General features: G+C 37.0%; 1 protein-coding gene across 18 annotated transcripts in view; it reads right to left on the bottom strand.

Annotated features, from left to right (window-relative positions):
• The window catches only part of PARD3 (par-3 family cell polarity regulator), a 518486-nt gene that overhangs the window by 308383 nt on the left and 192702 nt on the right, over positions 1–17401 (bottom strand). For all 18 annotated transcript variants that reach the window (XM_046679514.1, XM_046679504.1, XM_046679509.1 and 15 more), the window contains one exon: positions 17010–17188. In XM_046679514.1, the coding sequence (XP_046535470.1) occupies positions 17010–17188 (179 nt within the window). The remainder of the gene's footprint in view (positions 1–17009; positions 17189–17401) is intronic.

Raw genomic sequence — 17401 nt, 5'->3', positions numbered from 1 at the left:
AATCAGGATACTGATTTCTGTTTCTTATGATTTCCATAAGAGAATAAATCTTTGGAATGAATTGATGGTCTTGGACCTATGCCAATATCGTGACATATGAACATTTTTTATCTATAAATATTTACCAGTATAAATTTTAGCATGAAACTCTACACATTTTTTTTAGAAATTAAACTACAGAAAATAAACTTTAAAAACTCAACAGTACAATTAAACATTTGCAGCAAATACTTCCTAGCAGAAATCCTCTGTACATTTCTGGTTACTGCAGCTCAAGAAAACCTCCATGCACCATACCCAGAGTGCAAGGGAGATGCTCGTAAGACTGGGATGCTGCTGCAGGTGCAGGGGTCAGGGACTGACCTCGCTCACAGGACCACGGCAAGCGTGAAATCAGCAGAGGACACAGACAAAGTCTAAGAAAAGAAGCAAGCAGACGGACAAACTAAAGCTCACTGTGTCTCAAAACGCTAAGAGCCCTCCTCAAAACCTGAGCACGATAACTCCAGATGAAAGCAAAGCCATCTGTTTCTCACCATCGTCCATAAACTTACTGATGAGTAATTCAAATAAGTTGTAAAGGGGAGAGAAATTTCATAATGACAAAACCTTAAACGTCCACGGAGAAGAAGGATCGGAAGTGTGGAGAAGCACAAGGACAATTGTTACGTTGAGGATCTTGAGGCAACTACCGTTGGCTAGGGACCTGGCTTTTCTATTCATTTTCTACCATTTCTACCATTAGGGGTAATTATTACACTAACTCTTGACTTTGAAAATGAATAATTAAACAAAGTATTTAAAATCTACCTTGTCTTTCAGTAGGAATTGTATTTCAGAGAAACCAACAGTGTCAGTCGATGAGCAGAAGCTCGTCTTTTCAGATGAACGTCAAATAATAGAAGTAGAATAATTAATAGATTTAGAAAAGTCACCATTTTCAGCACCTAATGAAATAATTCATTCAGGCAAAGATAATCAATGGATGCTAAAATTATTAGGTGAAAGTTGATGGCGAACTGCACGTCTGCAGAGTGACAAAATGCCACTTGCAAAGAGAAAAATATATCTTTAACACGAAGAGACTAGATGCCACAAAATTCTCACTTCTTGGTGTCTAGAATCCAGTACGCTACTGGTACGTCCTCGTGATTCCTTTCCAATCTCCATTATTCCTCTTCCCTTAATTGGTCCTGGTTGTCTCTCTATGGACTGCTTACTAGTGTCTCCCTGGACACGCTCAGAAAGCAGACAATTTCAAACCCTCCTTCCTGACCCTTCTAGGCACAGGTCCCACCACTAACCTTTTTCCTGAATTCATGATCTAAGTTTCCAACAGGATGTCCCAAAGTTACCTCAAAGTCAATAGACCAAAGTGAAACTCGCTTCCCCTACCAATTCTGGCAGCCTTCTAAAATACATTCATGATCCTCTTCGCCCCTTCTCCCCACAGTTGCTAGGTCTTGTTAATCCAATGTGCCTTACCAAGATTTTACACTTCAGCTATCACCCTAGCTCAGAATCAACCTGTCTCTCATCGGAAACTATCACAGTGGCCTTCTAACTACACACTGGCTCAAGCCTTATCCACTCCAACAATGTTCTACGGCCCTTCACACAGCGATTTCTCTAAAGTGTATGTGAGATCACATCACACCTGGGACAGGCGCTGTAGGCCGATCAGAGAAAATCACCGACAACTGTGCTTGCTATGCCACATGCCTTTCACCTTCACTCACCATATTTGAGTCTAGACTCGAAATGACATTTCTTCCATAAAAATACCATTCCTCATCAGCCAGTTAAGTGCTATGTTCCCTAATTCTCACTAGAACTAATAACGTCATGCTTTTTTTTTAACCACTATATTCTAATTTTACTTCTTATTATAGTTATAACTTGTAATTTAGTTAATTTTTTAACAGTTTTTCTTTTCTTGGTGAAGAAGATTGGCCCTGAGCTAACTAATCTGTTGCCGCTCTTCCTTTTTTTTTTTTCTTCCCAAAGCCCCAGTACATAGTTGTATATCCTAGCTGTAGGTCATTCTAGTTCCTCTGTATGGGATGCCACCTCAGCGTGGCCTGATGAGGGGAATGTAGTCTGTGCCCAGGATCCGAACTGATGAACCCAGGCCATCGAGGCAGAGCATGATAACTTAACCACTTGGCCACGGGGCCAGCCCTTTAGTTAATTTTTTAAATTGCTATTTCCACTCTTACAGTGAAACCTAGGCAGAAGCTCACCATCCACCTTTAAACTGAAGCTCTTAGCTCCGTGGCCTACATCAACGTGGATGGCTTTTTATTGAATATTTGTTATGTTTCCTGTTTTTACATGGTTTTAGAATCCCAAAATTTTAAAAAAACGCTTCCATAAATTGCTTAAAAAATCGATAAAGCAATGCTTTAAAAAGGTGTCAAAAAAACTTCAATGACAATGCATTTTCACTGAAATACAATGACTGTACTTTTAGATTTATACTAAATGATATGTATCAGCGTTATATGCCTATTTTAATTTAATGTCACACCAACAGTATACAATGTCTGCAGAAAATGTGATGATTTCCAATTGCATCTCAAAAGCAGTGTGACATTTCTCCATTTACATCAATTATGCCACGTAATTCACGCAGCAGGCCCCTACAAACGAAACATATTAAGGTAAATAAGGGCTAAAGATCAAAAGATCTGTCCTTTAAAAGTCTACCCAAAAGATTCTACAACTTTATATTCTTGGAATCAAGTTTCAGTAGTTAATTGACAAGGAAAATAAAACTGATATGAACCCCTCATAAGTTTTCTTAATTCAACATGGCTATGATAAAGTCAATAATGAATTCATATATTAATTTATTTAGTATATATGGAAAGTTCAGTTACAGTAACCTTAGTCATTATCAGGTAAGTGAAGGATTTCTGAAATATATTAACAATATTAACATATAAATTATTATATTTCATATTATTTTATATATTTAAATATGTAAAATATATATTTTATATATATTTAATATATTTTTATATATTAAGTAAAAAATTTAAATATATACTTTATATACTTATTTTATTTTATTTATATTATTTTATTAATACTATTCAGCATATACATTATTTTGTTGACAGCATCACGCAGGTACTACGAGAATTGCAGCCATGTTCTTCCTCACACTCCTGTCTGAAGTTTGGATCCAGTGCACACAATGATGTGGTCCTCCTACAGAGCCGTGATTCTGTATCTATGACGTGAGTGCATCAATAAACGTCGTAACGTGCAATAGATTTTCTAATTCACAGTATATGCTTGGATATTCACTGTTTCCAGCTGAAATGTATAGAGTGCATTTTATTTCCATTTTGGAAATATTTACTTCAGCGTAAACCATTTTAAAAATATGGTAGTCAACTATGTCTATGCAAGACTATCTACATTTTTCATGGATTAAACTATAGTCAATTACAAAAAAATAAAAAATTTTATGTTAAATGTATTGGGAAACCTTATTTCATAACCTAAAGAAGAGAAAACCAAACCAAAAAATTTTTTGCCAATTAATATTTTCGTAACAAGCTAGAGCTGTATTTATAATAAATTGGAGAATATGATTTTAAATCTATTTAATTCTATGATCAAATTAATGCCTCCACTCTGTATATTGGTAAACTTCAAAACAAAAACAGAAATATTTTTCTTTAGACTTATAAAAATCTACCAGTAGTACCAACATGCAAAATTCTGATGATTATTACATTTGCTAATAAAAAATAATTGTTACAGGAAAGCAACAACATTATCCAAAAGATTATATAAGAAAAGTACCACAAGGAATTACTCTCCTTTCTTTAATTATGACTATAACCCTCCACTTAGGAGACGGCCCCAAAGTGCCACTCAAGCTTTGTGCGGGCGGGAAACTCTCCCTCTTGCCAGAGAAAAAAAGATGTTCCTGCTGAGATCAGGGATCTTCCTTATCACCTGAATGTACTGCCACATCATCAGGTGTCAAAAAGCCACCCCGGCTGAGAAATGCATATTAATTTGCAGCTCCCTGGTAGCAGTACCCTGTTCATGGCATAAATCTCTTCCAGGGTAGAGAAAGTAACTGACTTCTCTCCCCTCCCCAAGACAATTACAATTCAATACACAGAAATCACACAGAACCCCCAATGCCTTGGGACAGAGGCTTACCCCTGGCATACTAAGCTGCAGCTCCAAGGCTTTATCTCTCAGAAACAGCTATTTAGCTGATGCTCAGATTTCTCGGCAAGGCTGCATCCCTACATTGCAGAAATATAGGCAGGTTTCATGAACGTTCTGGAAGTAATGGATATTTCTATGTTAGCAAAGGAATCCCAGCTACATCCCCACTTTATTTCAATGCAAAATTCCAAACATCTTTTTAAAAATCATTAGGAATTGTGCCATATTTTGAAACACTAAACACTTAATGCATATAAATTTCACTTTTGCACCCTCTAGGCATCCTACACTTTCAAACATTCCCATGTGGTTTTAAGGTTTTAAATTTACAGTATTTTTCAACTCTGCAATTGTGGTCAAAGAGAATTCCATTTTCTGCTTCATCATTTCCCCAAGAAAAGATACACATAAAAACAAAAGACACTATTTTCAAGATAGACGTCTAACCTGAAATTATGAGATTGAAGTAAAATTAGTAATTATAGCTTAGGATAATTATTTTTTTACGAAAAACTGCAAGAAGCTTGCTAAAATCATCAGTAATCATAGTGTTGATTCAATGGATCAGACCCACTCCTGTCTGGGAGGCCAGAGTGTATCTTTTGTGCCTCCCGATGGCTACGCTGGTGCATGACCTTGGAAGCAACGCCAAGGCTAAAGCTTAGGAAAAGATAACAACCATAAAATGGTCTGTAAATAGGATTGTTGTCAATGTACTTTTCTGACCTTCAAATGATCCTCTAGATAATAAACGAGAATGGGGTGGGGTGGGTGAATAAACCTACTCACACACACACACATAGGCTCAATAGCCAACTTATGAATGAAGTCAGAAGGCTTGGCAGTCCCTAACAGTTTAAAGTAACTGCATGCCTAATAAGACATGATTTAAAATAGGGAAGCACAGGATTTTATTCCAAACACAGTATTTACCATCACTTACCCTAGGCACATGGCTATTTTGAAGTGAACTGAAAAGCATTATTTGAAATCCATGGTGACTAACATACTACACGTAATGCCTAATGCTGCTGATCACAGGTCAAGCAACTCACTCCCATGTTAGCTGTAATTCCTAAGCCATATTATCACTAATTCCTCTACCTAAATGAGCACAAATATTGGTACATGTATAAGTATTAATTTCCCTTGTGATTATTGCTTTCTTGCATATTCTTAACCATTATCAATGAGAAAGTCAGAGGAAATAAAGGAAAGAGTATACATTTATAAATTTGTTTCTACTTCTGAACACAACTGGGATAAGACAGAGGAAATGTGAACATTCATATATTTTGTCAAAACAAAATTTGTCTATTAGTAAACTAGGTATCTATCACTAACGTGTGGTTGAATTTGCAACAAGTGACACTGATTACACTGATGTTACGCCTTTGTGAAAATTTAAAAATGAAAGGTTAAATCCAGAGATTTTGAATGCCAAAACATTTATTACAGAACCTCTTTAGCTCAAATTCATAAGTAATAAATGTTTTATTTTTAAATCTTTAATTTTCTTTTTAAACTGTGTTTAAGTTTTGAACAGGAATTGATAAAAAAAAAAAAAGTAATTCATTCCAGCAAATTTTGTTATTAATGTACAAAATAAAATCGAGCCTGTACATCAAATTTTATTATTTTTTCCTTGTGAAACGTTAAAGGTATCATGTGGAATTCTTAAAACTCATTCTGGCCTGAAAATTCTGAACTATAATTCATGTCTTTTCCAATCTTTATGACACATGCTCAATAGCTCCTAGGTCATAAAATTACATTGAAATCTGTGGGAAACTCAAGAATGCTAAATATGCCCAAAAATTCATGTTGGAATTCTCTAACATAGAAGTACAAATTTGAGAATTACAATGAATTTTGCAAATAAATTTCTCGTCACACAGCAAATCCTTCAAGCTGATATGCTGATAAAACCAGACGCATAAGATTTTAGTTTTATCTCACAACCTACTTCAGTCAGTACCTGGTTAACAGTCTTAATATCAGGTAAGAAAAATAACCCCCAGAACATGAAGCTACACCGGGCGATGAGCATACAGGGATCTGATAGGAAAAAGGATTGGCCAAATCTTTCCTAAACACACATCGACTTATAAAGGCCAGGACGTTTCCAGAGGCCATCAGAGCACAGGTCTCTCTGAGGCCGCCAGACCTGTTCGTGGAGCGGACCAGGAATCCAAGGAAGAGAGAAAGATCAGCCTCACTCAGGCTACTTCTTTGAACCCACTTCTCCAGCTGTTCCCCCGCTCCCTCAACAGTTCAGAATGCCATGAAAAACTTTAGATTCAGAATTCTAAAGCTGGAAGGAAAAAGCTAGAGAACATCCAGCTTAACCTCTCACTGTTTAAAGAAGAAACGGGTTCAGAGAACTGACTACAAATGCTCTGTGGAGATTAGGAAGATTAACCAGTTCCCATGGTTACACCCACCCACTTCAATGACCAATTTCTGAGTGATGAGATTTCCAACCTCTCCCTCATGATGTAACCAGGAACCAGAGTTCACCTGGGTAATGACAGTAATTTCTGATATCCAGCTATTCCTAACCAATGGTCCCTTCGCACAGGAAAGTAACTCCTGAGTTGTATATAAAGTAGGGCAAAGCCATCACATAACCTTGAATCATGAATTTTATTTATATTAGAGACGGTTGATTCATTGATAAATACTACATAGTCTTAGGAATAATCATGAGTAAAATGTTTGCCTTAAAATTATTTTAAATTGCAATGATCTCTTGCCAGGTATAACTGGGATTATCTCCTTTGTCCTATAAAACATGCATAAGGGGGTGAGGAAAAGGTAGATGGGGAGGAAAGTTTAGTATTTTTTCAAATTACAAAAATGTTATCTCCATCTGGATTCTGAGGAACTGAGAAACAGAGCTAAAAGAAGAAGCAATAACAGCAGCTCCCATTTTATTTCTTGCGCAGTATTTCATAAAAATCAACAGAGCCACTTAATTGTCCTACGGCCATAAGCAGTCCACAATCAGCAAACGTCAAGAATAGAGAAAATGGGACCATCATTGTTGACGTTACTCCTTCAACCGCAGGCAAGTGCGTGAGAAAAAACAAGATATAAGTATTTCAGATCAGATTACATTTTGAAGAGTCTGGCTCATTTTCCAAAACTACAATAAAAAAGAAGAGCAACATTTGACTAATGCTGCTTGATTCCAAAAAACAAATTTAATTCTGAAACAATTTTAAAACATTTTAGAAGGTGCCACATAGTTCTTATTTTGAAGGCAAGAAATACCCACCCAGATTTCATTTTCATAAAACACATAACTCTCAATGTTTCTAGCTCAAAACTAAAATTATAAATAACAATAGCATTTTGCATCAGCAGCAATTTGCACAATACCAAGGGGAAGAAGGGAACAGATGCTAGGAAATGAGGGAGAGAAAGTAAAATAAGCAACTATTTTTTTTACACTTATTTTTTTAATCTGATGCAGAACATTATCAGTGAACAACCTTCATTCTAGAGGATAAAGTAGTTGCCTAATTCCACAACATCTACAGTCTTATACATTATCTAAATGTGCTGTACAAATCTTTTATATTTACCTATCTAAATATGTTTCACCTTAATTTGAAAACAATATATATGTTCAAATAAATTACTAAAATTTGAAAATCAAGATATTTGCATCATATATAACTAGTCTGCCAACGTAAATACTAACACCCCCTTCTTCCATCTTTAAGCCCAGGCATTAACTTCAATGGACCTGGTGGATTAGCAGAACAATCGGGTAATGTCTGCGAAAGACCCTATGTACAGTCTGCACTTCAGGTTTCTTAAAGTTTTCCCCTCAATTGTGAAATTGCCTCCTCAGGTAAACCATCTTCACAGACAGAATTTCAAAACGTTTATTTTCACTTAACATAATCCTATCCTACTTACTGTTTCTCATAAAAAAATAATGACTTTCCTGGAGAATTCCATCTCCACATGGGAAGCATTTAAAGTAAAGAAATTGATGGCTCAAACTTCTAAAGAATGAAGTCCTTTTCTCCAACCCTAACAGCAGAAAAGCACGTTCTCTGAGCAAGATATTAATTTTCAAGGGAACTATTTTTGTCTCCAAACTATAACCGAAAATTACAATTTTACAAAATGTGATTCTGGGAAATTTTTGAGCAATTGCTATTGAATCCCTCCACCTAAAAAAAAGAACCTACCAATCTGAATAAAGTGTAAGCAAAACAGCTGTTGCACCAGGACGCCTCAACAAAAAGACAAAGGTGGGAGCACTCAGGCACGAGAACACAGCATGGTTAAAACTGGGAAACACTTCTCAAAGTCAGACTTGCCATGGGGAAGGGTACCAACCCTCAAGCAGTATTTAATAAAACTAGTTGAAGAACTTTTAACATAACTCATTTCCAAAGGTAAAAATGTATTTCAGGAAATGACCAGGTGTTTCAGAAGGCTCACAGAGACCTGTAGCTGAATGCTGGTTCGCATAGCGTGTGAACTGCCATCTCTGACGCTCAGCATAAAATGTAGGTGGATACAACCTACCTTGTAAAGCTAGGTTTTGAAAATCTCCTTGTTTTGGGAAAACGTTCAGATTTATAGGAAAGTTGCAAAATAGTACAGAGAGCTCCTGCATATCCCTCACCCAACTACCTCCAATGTTAACATCTCACATAGCCTTGGTATATTTGTCAAAACTAACAAGTTAACATTGGTACAATACTACTAATTAAACTACAGACTTATTTGCAATCCAATTGTTTTTTCACTGAAGTCCTTGTTTCGTGCAAGGATCCCAAATTGCATTTCATCATCAGCTTTCTTTAGTCTCCTCTGATCTGAGACAGTGTCTCAGTCTTTCCTGGTTTTTTATGACCGTGACACTGGTCATATATCTGTGCGGAATGTCCCTCAATTGTGGTTTGTCTGAAAAGTCCTCAAAATTAAACTGGAGTTAAGAGATTTGAGGAAAATTCCACTGAGGTCCCATCTCATTACACGATCTCAGGGGTTCATAACATGACCATGACTATCACTAGTGACATTAACTCTGGCCACTTGGTTAAGGCATGTCAGTATTTTTCACATTCCATTCTCTATTCTTTGGAAACAAGTTACTAAGTGCAGCCAATTCTCAAGAGCAGGGGAATCAAGCTTCACCCTCCAGAGGGGGAAGTATTACAGATATTTTTTGGAATTCTTCTGTAAGGAAATTTGTCCCTTTTCCCCCATTTATTTTTTTATTCAATCATTTATTAATATCAGTATAGTCTCATGGATATTTACTTTGGTCTTTGGGTTATAATCCAATTATATCATTATTTTACTTTGCTGTTGTTAAGCTGTTTTGAGCAAGGCACATAAAATATCAAGAGGACCGAACATATAATGTCTCAATAACAATAACAGTAATATCCATCACAAAGATTAGAGAAAATAGACAAAGACAAAACTGTCCTCAAAATAGGGGAAAGAAATGGAGATCGGTTACCATAATCAGGTTATTAGTCGTGTTATTAATAAACCTACCATGTTTTTACTTAAGACTAAGATGTTAAGATATAACATACACTTGAAGTTTCTGAAAATTATGCCACTTTTAGTAATAAATAAATGTTGACTATTCTTATATTCATATTTTAATTGCTTAACAGAAAGTGTTAGAGGAAATAAAAATAAGGTTATTATGAAATATTTCACAGTTTAAAATATTCAACTAAATGAACATTGGGAAGCATCCTTGTTAACAGCATGGAATTTGAAACCGGAAAATCTAGGTTTATCTCACAACTTTATCCTTTAGTAGTTGGTTTAACTATTAGGCAAATTATTTAAACTCTCTAAGGTTCTACCTCCTTGTCAATAAAAAGGGAATAGCAAGAATATTTACCCTTCAGAAAGTGCTCAGCCCAGAATGTAACGGCACCTAGAAGACATGCCCACTAACCCAAGGTTGCCGGAGCATCCAGAACATAAGCTCCAGGTGCTGCAGTCCCAGCCTCCCATCTTATACGTTCCTTTTGAATGACAGGACAGGAATTGACTCCACCTAACTTCATGACTGAAAGTGGGAAGATTTATAAGCTAAAGTACCAAGAATTAAAAATAGACACCAGCTTAAAAAGATGAAATGAGGCCAAAATACTTTGAAGTGCATAAAGACCAGGTGAATTTTTGCTTAATATAATTTAATCAATGTCATTTCCTGGTCTTCTCCCCCAAGTCAAGAACAGGAGTAACATATTCAATTCCCGCTGTACTATTCATAGCCCTGAGGGTGCTCTAGGAGGATTCTGATATTACTTTGGATTCATATTCCTGGAGTGGTTTGTGAATTCTAAAAATATCACATCCAGGCTTAAAAATTTTCTCAATAGCACCTTAGGATTTTATAACTTTGAACACAAATTATAATATTTAAAGCATGTGAAGGCAGATTATACTCCTAAATGTGGCACAGAAATAGATGAGAGTAGGTATTAACAACTCAGCCTAGGTGAGTTTGGCACCTGAGGTTGGCCTATTGTAGAAGTGATTATAATCATAACTTAATGAAAGCCCCAAAATGCGCTGCATTCAAATTAAGATCTTTAAGTGCACAAAATACAAGAACGAAATTCGTAGCTTCAGAGGCCTCTAACAGGAAATACAAATGTTGCAGCAGAACGGGCTGAGATCTGGGTCTCAGCTGGGTCTTCCAGAAAATTAAACAGAGCTATAGGTCTCTCACAGAGGAAACGTGGTTTTAAAGAACTTCTTAGCTCATCCTTGAGGTTTTAGATGGTTACTATAACTAGCTGGTAGCTATAGCTAGCTTATAAATAACCAAAAGATAGATAAATTTTTTTAAATAGCCAACTGGTCAAATGTACTAGTTTAAAAATAAAACAGTATTTTCAAATTTACCTATATGACTGTCTTATACATTAGAAAGAATAAATGACAATAAGTAGAGACCAAGAAGCAAAAGGGTGGAGAGAGGATGAGGAAGCAAAGAAACAGGTAAACGGAGAATCTCACTTTATAGTGAGTGAGTGAATGAACGAAATGAATAAGCAGCTATTTTAGTCACACGGGGCAGGATTCAATGTTACTTGCTCATGTATTGTCTGGGTATCAACTGCAAACGTTTTCTTACTCTCAATAAAACAGGGAGTAGGCATTTTCTGGAGTGTTCTTGTGTTTGAATTAGTATTGGTGACCTCATACATAACACTAGGAATTTGGTGTCTAGACCCTAAGTATTCAAAAGCACTTTGAACTAAGATTGGGGTGGGGGGAGGGGGTTGGGGGGGGGAGCAGGGCAAGCCCACAAGGGAACAATAGACAGAAACATTATTTTTATCGTAGCTTCTATCCAGAACAAATTTTTCCTGTTCTAGTTTTGCATTGATAAGATAGGATCTAACATTTCAACAGGTTGTTGTAATAGTTTTTTAAAAACTCAAAAAAAATTAATTTTAACTGATTTTCATTTGAAAATGAAAATTTGAGCAAGCTAAGTTTGAGAAGAAGTGAAATGTCACAAAACCAAATATGGTAAATGTTCCAGATTCTATTCTGCTTTGATAGAAAAATTAGCCTGAAAACAAGACATCTCAAAATAGCAATTATACTCCTATCTGCCATCTCTGAACGGGCAAGCATCCCTTCTCAGCTGGACTCGATTTCTCAGAAAAAGACCACGCTCTAGAATCAGCAGAGGAACTTTAATAAACACACGAATTTCTTGAAATGGGTAAATGAATCTATTGCTATGAGTGTGTTTCATCTTTTAAAAGTTCAGTGGTGGGACCAGCCCCCTGGCCGGCTGGTTAAGTTCCCGTGCTCTGGCGGCCCAGGGTTTCACTGGTTCGGATCCTGGGCATGGATGTGGCACCGCTCATCAGGCCATGCTGAGGCGGCATCCCACATGCCACAACTAGAAGGACCCACAACTAAAAATACACAACTATGTACCGGGGAGCTTTGAGGAGAAAGAGAAAAAATAAAATCTTTAAAAGTTCAGAGGTAATTCTGATGCACAGCCAAGTGGTAAGACAGGAAGTTCTGGAACTCAGAAACAGTACTGGCTGGTTCTTTGTTTTCCTCATCCTACCCCTTATCCCCTACTTCACTCCAGCTAGGACTTCTCATAAGGCTTTATACATCATAAGTACTTTTCACTTTATTATTCACGAATTTACGGGAAACAATTAGCAATAGTTTTTGAAAAGGTCATTTCCTTGGTCAAATAAGTCTACTTGAGGAAGCTATTCTAAGGAAATAATGAGATGTCAACATAAACTGATATATAAGGATATTCTCTGCAGGGTACTTCTAAAGGTTACTTATAGAAGCAAAAAAAAAGGCAAAAGTATTAATGTCAAGCAACAAGGAAAATCACCAAATAAAGATAATAAACACCAACAAAAAAAATCAGTACCTAAAAGAACATTATGCAAGCTATCAATATTTATGAGACATAGAAAAATGTTCTCAATATAACACAAAGTAAGAAAAAATGCAGGAAATTAAACTATACTTATTGGGTGAGTCCCCACTGGTAATAAGGACTGCCACTAGCTATACAGAGCTATGTTCCCCAGAACATCAAGCTGTCGATATTACTCATCTTCAAGATCCCAAACTACTGACCCGCTTCTTCATATGTTTCATTACTTTATAAATGCAGAGCAAGTCGTATTATTATCACAAACAAAAACTGTCTTAGGAACCTTAAAATATACTACAGGAAATTTTTATAAAAATAATTTCCTAAAGTTAGAAAAAGTAAGATCTTACAACTCTTTTAATGGAAAAGAAAGGGAGATGACAAAGACATAATTATGACAGCATCTCTTCCAAGAGCTTGTATGTATCAGGGGTATTGGAAAGATACCAAATATGCTAAGGAACTAAATCAAACAGAAATAATAAACCCAGGGGGTCAGAAACATTCCAAGGTCTCTCTTTAAGAAACGAAAAGAAAAAAGTTAATGATGCCCACACAGTATGTTCTCTTGTCACTTTCTTCACCTTTCCCTAATCAGGTAAGACTCTCCCTTAGAAACTAGTCTAGACATGGTTTTTATGCTACTTTGTTTTTATCTAGCTATGTTAACCGGGGGAGGGGGTAACATAACTTAGAAAAGCAAGACTCTCATTATTTAGGGGAAAGGAACAATGGCTTATAACTACTGAACAATGAAACAGCACAGAGACTTTCCCCTTGAAACTTCCTGGTAGGCTGACTCTAAGTGTCTCATGACATCGTTCTTGACGGAATGAACGGAACCCTTTCCACATACTAGTTGGCCTCTTTATTCTCAGGGACACTGACTTAACAAGGAGGACCAAAGAGGTGGCAAAACGAGTTCACACTGATCGAAATAGTCCCAAAATGAAATATTAAGCAAACGTAAAACCTCAAATGAAAATACATCTTCTAGCAAGATACTTTCCATACAAAGTGTGAGCAAAATGGTCTCTAAAAGAGTTGGAAAAGGCAGTCAGTCACAAAACGCTGGCCAACAGGAATGAGAAGGTATCCCAAAGAAGTTTGGAAAAAAGCCAAGACTCCATTCTCCCCTACATCTCACCTCCAAATAAAAGTATGAAAAATTTTAAGAAATCCAGAAGCCCATGGAACCCTTGCTCTCTCCAAACTCTTATCTGCCTTACTGAGCATGAAAATCTGTCTATGTTTCCCTCTAAACTTAAGAGTGGAGCGAGACGTGAGCACGGTTCACCTGGGAAGACTCCACCTCTCGCAGCAGAGTCCCCCACAGGAGTCTGGGAGCACCCCAGGACGGGATGGCCCCGCTCTGAAACAACAGCTTCACCTGATGGCTGACATTATTCTAAAACTGCTTGTTTTCCTTATTCAATTTGGAAGAATAGAAGCCACTTTATCTTAGTTATACAAGAATGTCAGCTTATTTTAACTATTAGAGATCAATGAATCACAAGACTTTGAACCCTTACTAATTTATTTCTGTTTTTATACAGAAAACCTACACCACTACACACTAAGGATTTATAACATTTTGAAATTGTGCAGCATTGGTAAGCTCTCAAGGACTCAACAGAAATAAATAAATTTAACACTGATCAGTAAGTATGCTTTCCTCTAAGCACCCTCTCTGAATATTGAAAACATGGGAAGTGTTTTTATAAATGAAAATAAGATAGCATTTAATCAGATATACACATATTTTTTAAAAACTCTCAGTTTTAAATACAAACAGCTTAAAGTTTAGACAGCAAGTTTAGTTGCTATTTGAAAAGTAAAGCCAAAGAAAATTCAAAAGACAAATTCATTATACATTATACTTCATGTGTGTTGTATGTTGGATGTGTGTCATGTGTGTTGTATGATTTCATCTAGAGATATGTATGCAAATTAAGGCCTTTCCCGTGGGAAAGTGTGAGCATTTGGCTACATTAAGTATCACTCCACATAGCGAAAAAGCTTATTGAATAAGTAACCATTTTTATAACAAATAAAACTATATTAAAGTTTGTAGCACTGATGTTGATAATGTGGAAAAAAAGGAAATAGTATAATGTCCCGCAATAGGAGAATGATAAATTAGCGTATACTCTATAGTGGAATATTTTGCATTCATTAAAAATATTTTCTAATAAAATTCACACCAGGGGGAATCCCTATGATATGAAAAAAAATGTAGAAATAATCAGGACACAAATATGTAGACAAAGCATGGTTCCAACTGTGTGTGTGTGTGTGTGTGCACACACGTGTTCACTAACATTGTAATACTGATTGTTACTGGGTTTTGGAAGTATGAATAATTTAATTTTGTTCTACTAGTTTCCCAAGTTTTTCTACAATGATAGATACACGTTATGTCACACAAAAAGTCAGTGAGGTGGATGTGATGAACTGGCAAGGAGCATCTCAACCTCTTCCAGCAAGCCCCCTGTGCTGCAGAGGCTGAAGCCTAGAGTCCATTTCCCAACCTCCCCTGCCCAGAAGGATCTGGATGCAAACTGCATCCTGCCCATTGGAATTCCACAGCCTGAGATTTTAACGATGGCTGTGAAATAAGACATTTTCTTGAGCTGGTGCTTCTGGCGAGCAAGGCTGTGGAGATGATGGAGTCTGCTGAGGCACTTCTGGGCTCAGCTCACAGCTGACAAGAGGCAAGGTGAGCACACGTGGAGGTAGGGCTAATGTCTAGTGGGCAGACGCAGGTCAGGGGATCCCAGGTCCCTGCACTGCAGCCCCACTCCTCCCCTGGGCAGAGCAGACGTGTGGGACTGCACTGTTCCCAGTCCTCGAGGCCCAGCACACAGCCTGCTCTTCAAAGACTTTCTGAGAAACCAATTCTAAGTCTTGAGTCCTTTTATGTTCAAAATAGCCGCTACGGCTCTGTTTGCTGCGAGTGAAGCTGATGCACGCACACCAGATGCCGAATGAGTTAAAAGACCACCTCAGCTACCTCGATGACTCCTGACTCCCTATCTTCCAACTATGTGAAAATCTTTTTAAAAAGTAATGAATTTTTTTAAACTGCCAACTTGACTTGTTGGTACATTTGTGAATATCCATGTGAATTAGGTCTATTCTGAACCCAAATTAAATGTCCTGAGGCCTATTCATAAACCAGATGCTGCTTCTTTGGACGGGCCACTGCGTGATCAAGCACTCTCAAATCTCAAGCTAATCTCAATGAGAGGATGCTCGAGTATGAACTCCCATCACATATATAAGAAAACATTTCAGAAGAGGGTCCCTCACAGCTAAACCCCGAAAACCAGGACCACAGTACTAACTTTACCTGGTGGATTCCGCTCAGTTTAAACTTATGTATTTCATGTACTTTTCTCCTTACTTGAACTAGTACAAAGAATAGCTTATTGAAATGTAAAACCAAGTTAAAAGAAATATTTAAAACAGGTATTTTTACATAGATGTGAAGGATACATCAAGCAAATATCAAGCTTCATTCATTTTAATATTAAGATGTGACTAGCATACTTCCACATTTCTCAATACATATGGTGATCAATTACTGGCTGCATTGAAAAATGTTTATTAATTCATTCGACAGATGTTTACTGAGAGTCTATTCTATGGAATCAGCAGTGAAAATCACAAACACAGCTTCAAGCTCGTTGGGTAAAAGGTGTGAGGTACACAGAATAGGACGATAAGGGTTCTGAAGGAATATATGACAAAGAGCCCTAACAAACAAATCGGAAAAAAGTAGACTAAAAAGGTTAAAACAAAGTTTATTTATTTAGACTAAATAAATTAGGTCAAAGAAGAAAATGTTATTAAGACTAGACAGTACACTTCCATTTTGTAGGGAGATAAAATTATCAAGTGGGTCATTAGACTAAATGACCATGGAGTCCACTTTCTTCCTTCACAGAACATAATGCTATCGTTTCTAATGAGCCTCCCAAGCCCATAGGAATATCTGCTTACAAATGTCCCTGGAAGGACTGCAAAAAGCTCCTAGTGGGGCTGGACATGGAGAGAAATAAGGGGACCAGGAGACAAGTGGGAGAGGGATCTTACAGGCACACATTTCATGCCGAAAGTTTTCATTTTTAATCACACGAATATATTATCTATTCAAAATATGGATCCATAAGTAAATGTACACAACATATAGCAACAAATTGTATCGGAAAATTCAAGGGCAACATAAAATAGGAAGCTATCTGAACTTGGATGAAAAAGTCGACACACACACACCAAAGGGCCACAGTGAGGATGCCCAGAAGCACAGGGTCAACAGTCGACACTCATCATTGGCACCAAGAAGACACAGAACGGCAGTGGTTACCTTCCTGTCACAGGCTTTAGGGCTACCAGCAGTGTTTTGCTTGAGGAAGCCGGCTGTTGTCGACCAGCGTGTGGGGTTTTTCCGTGACGGCTCTTCAGAGGAAAAATTACTATCACTGAGAGAAGTTGAGAGGCCAACTAAAGCTGGGTCACTGCTTCGTCGAACGTGGAGAGGCATATCTATAAATACATAAAAGCATCACGTTTTTTAAAAAGATAACTAATGCAGGAAAACTACATGATAGGATAAAGGAAGTTAAATCCCAAAGATTAAAGAGTAGGACGACACTTTTAAGGCGACGGTGGGTCAGCATTTTAAATTAAACTTCCATCAGTTCCTTTAAAACATTCTATGGCAAAGAAATGTGGTCTGTAGGGGATGACCCGCTCTGG

Source organism: Equus quagga, chromosome 12 (genome assembly GCF_021613505.1).
Source record: "Equus quagga isolate Etosha38 chromosome 12, UCLA_HA_Equagga_1.0, whole genome shotgun sequence".
In the NCBI taxonomy this organism is placed as follows: domain Eukaryota; kingdom Metazoa; phylum Chordata; class Mammalia; order Perissodactyla; family Equidae; genus Equus; species Equus quagga.
Note: the sequence above shows the minus strand (reverse complement) of the source record. Positions and strands in the feature narration are given on the sequence as shown.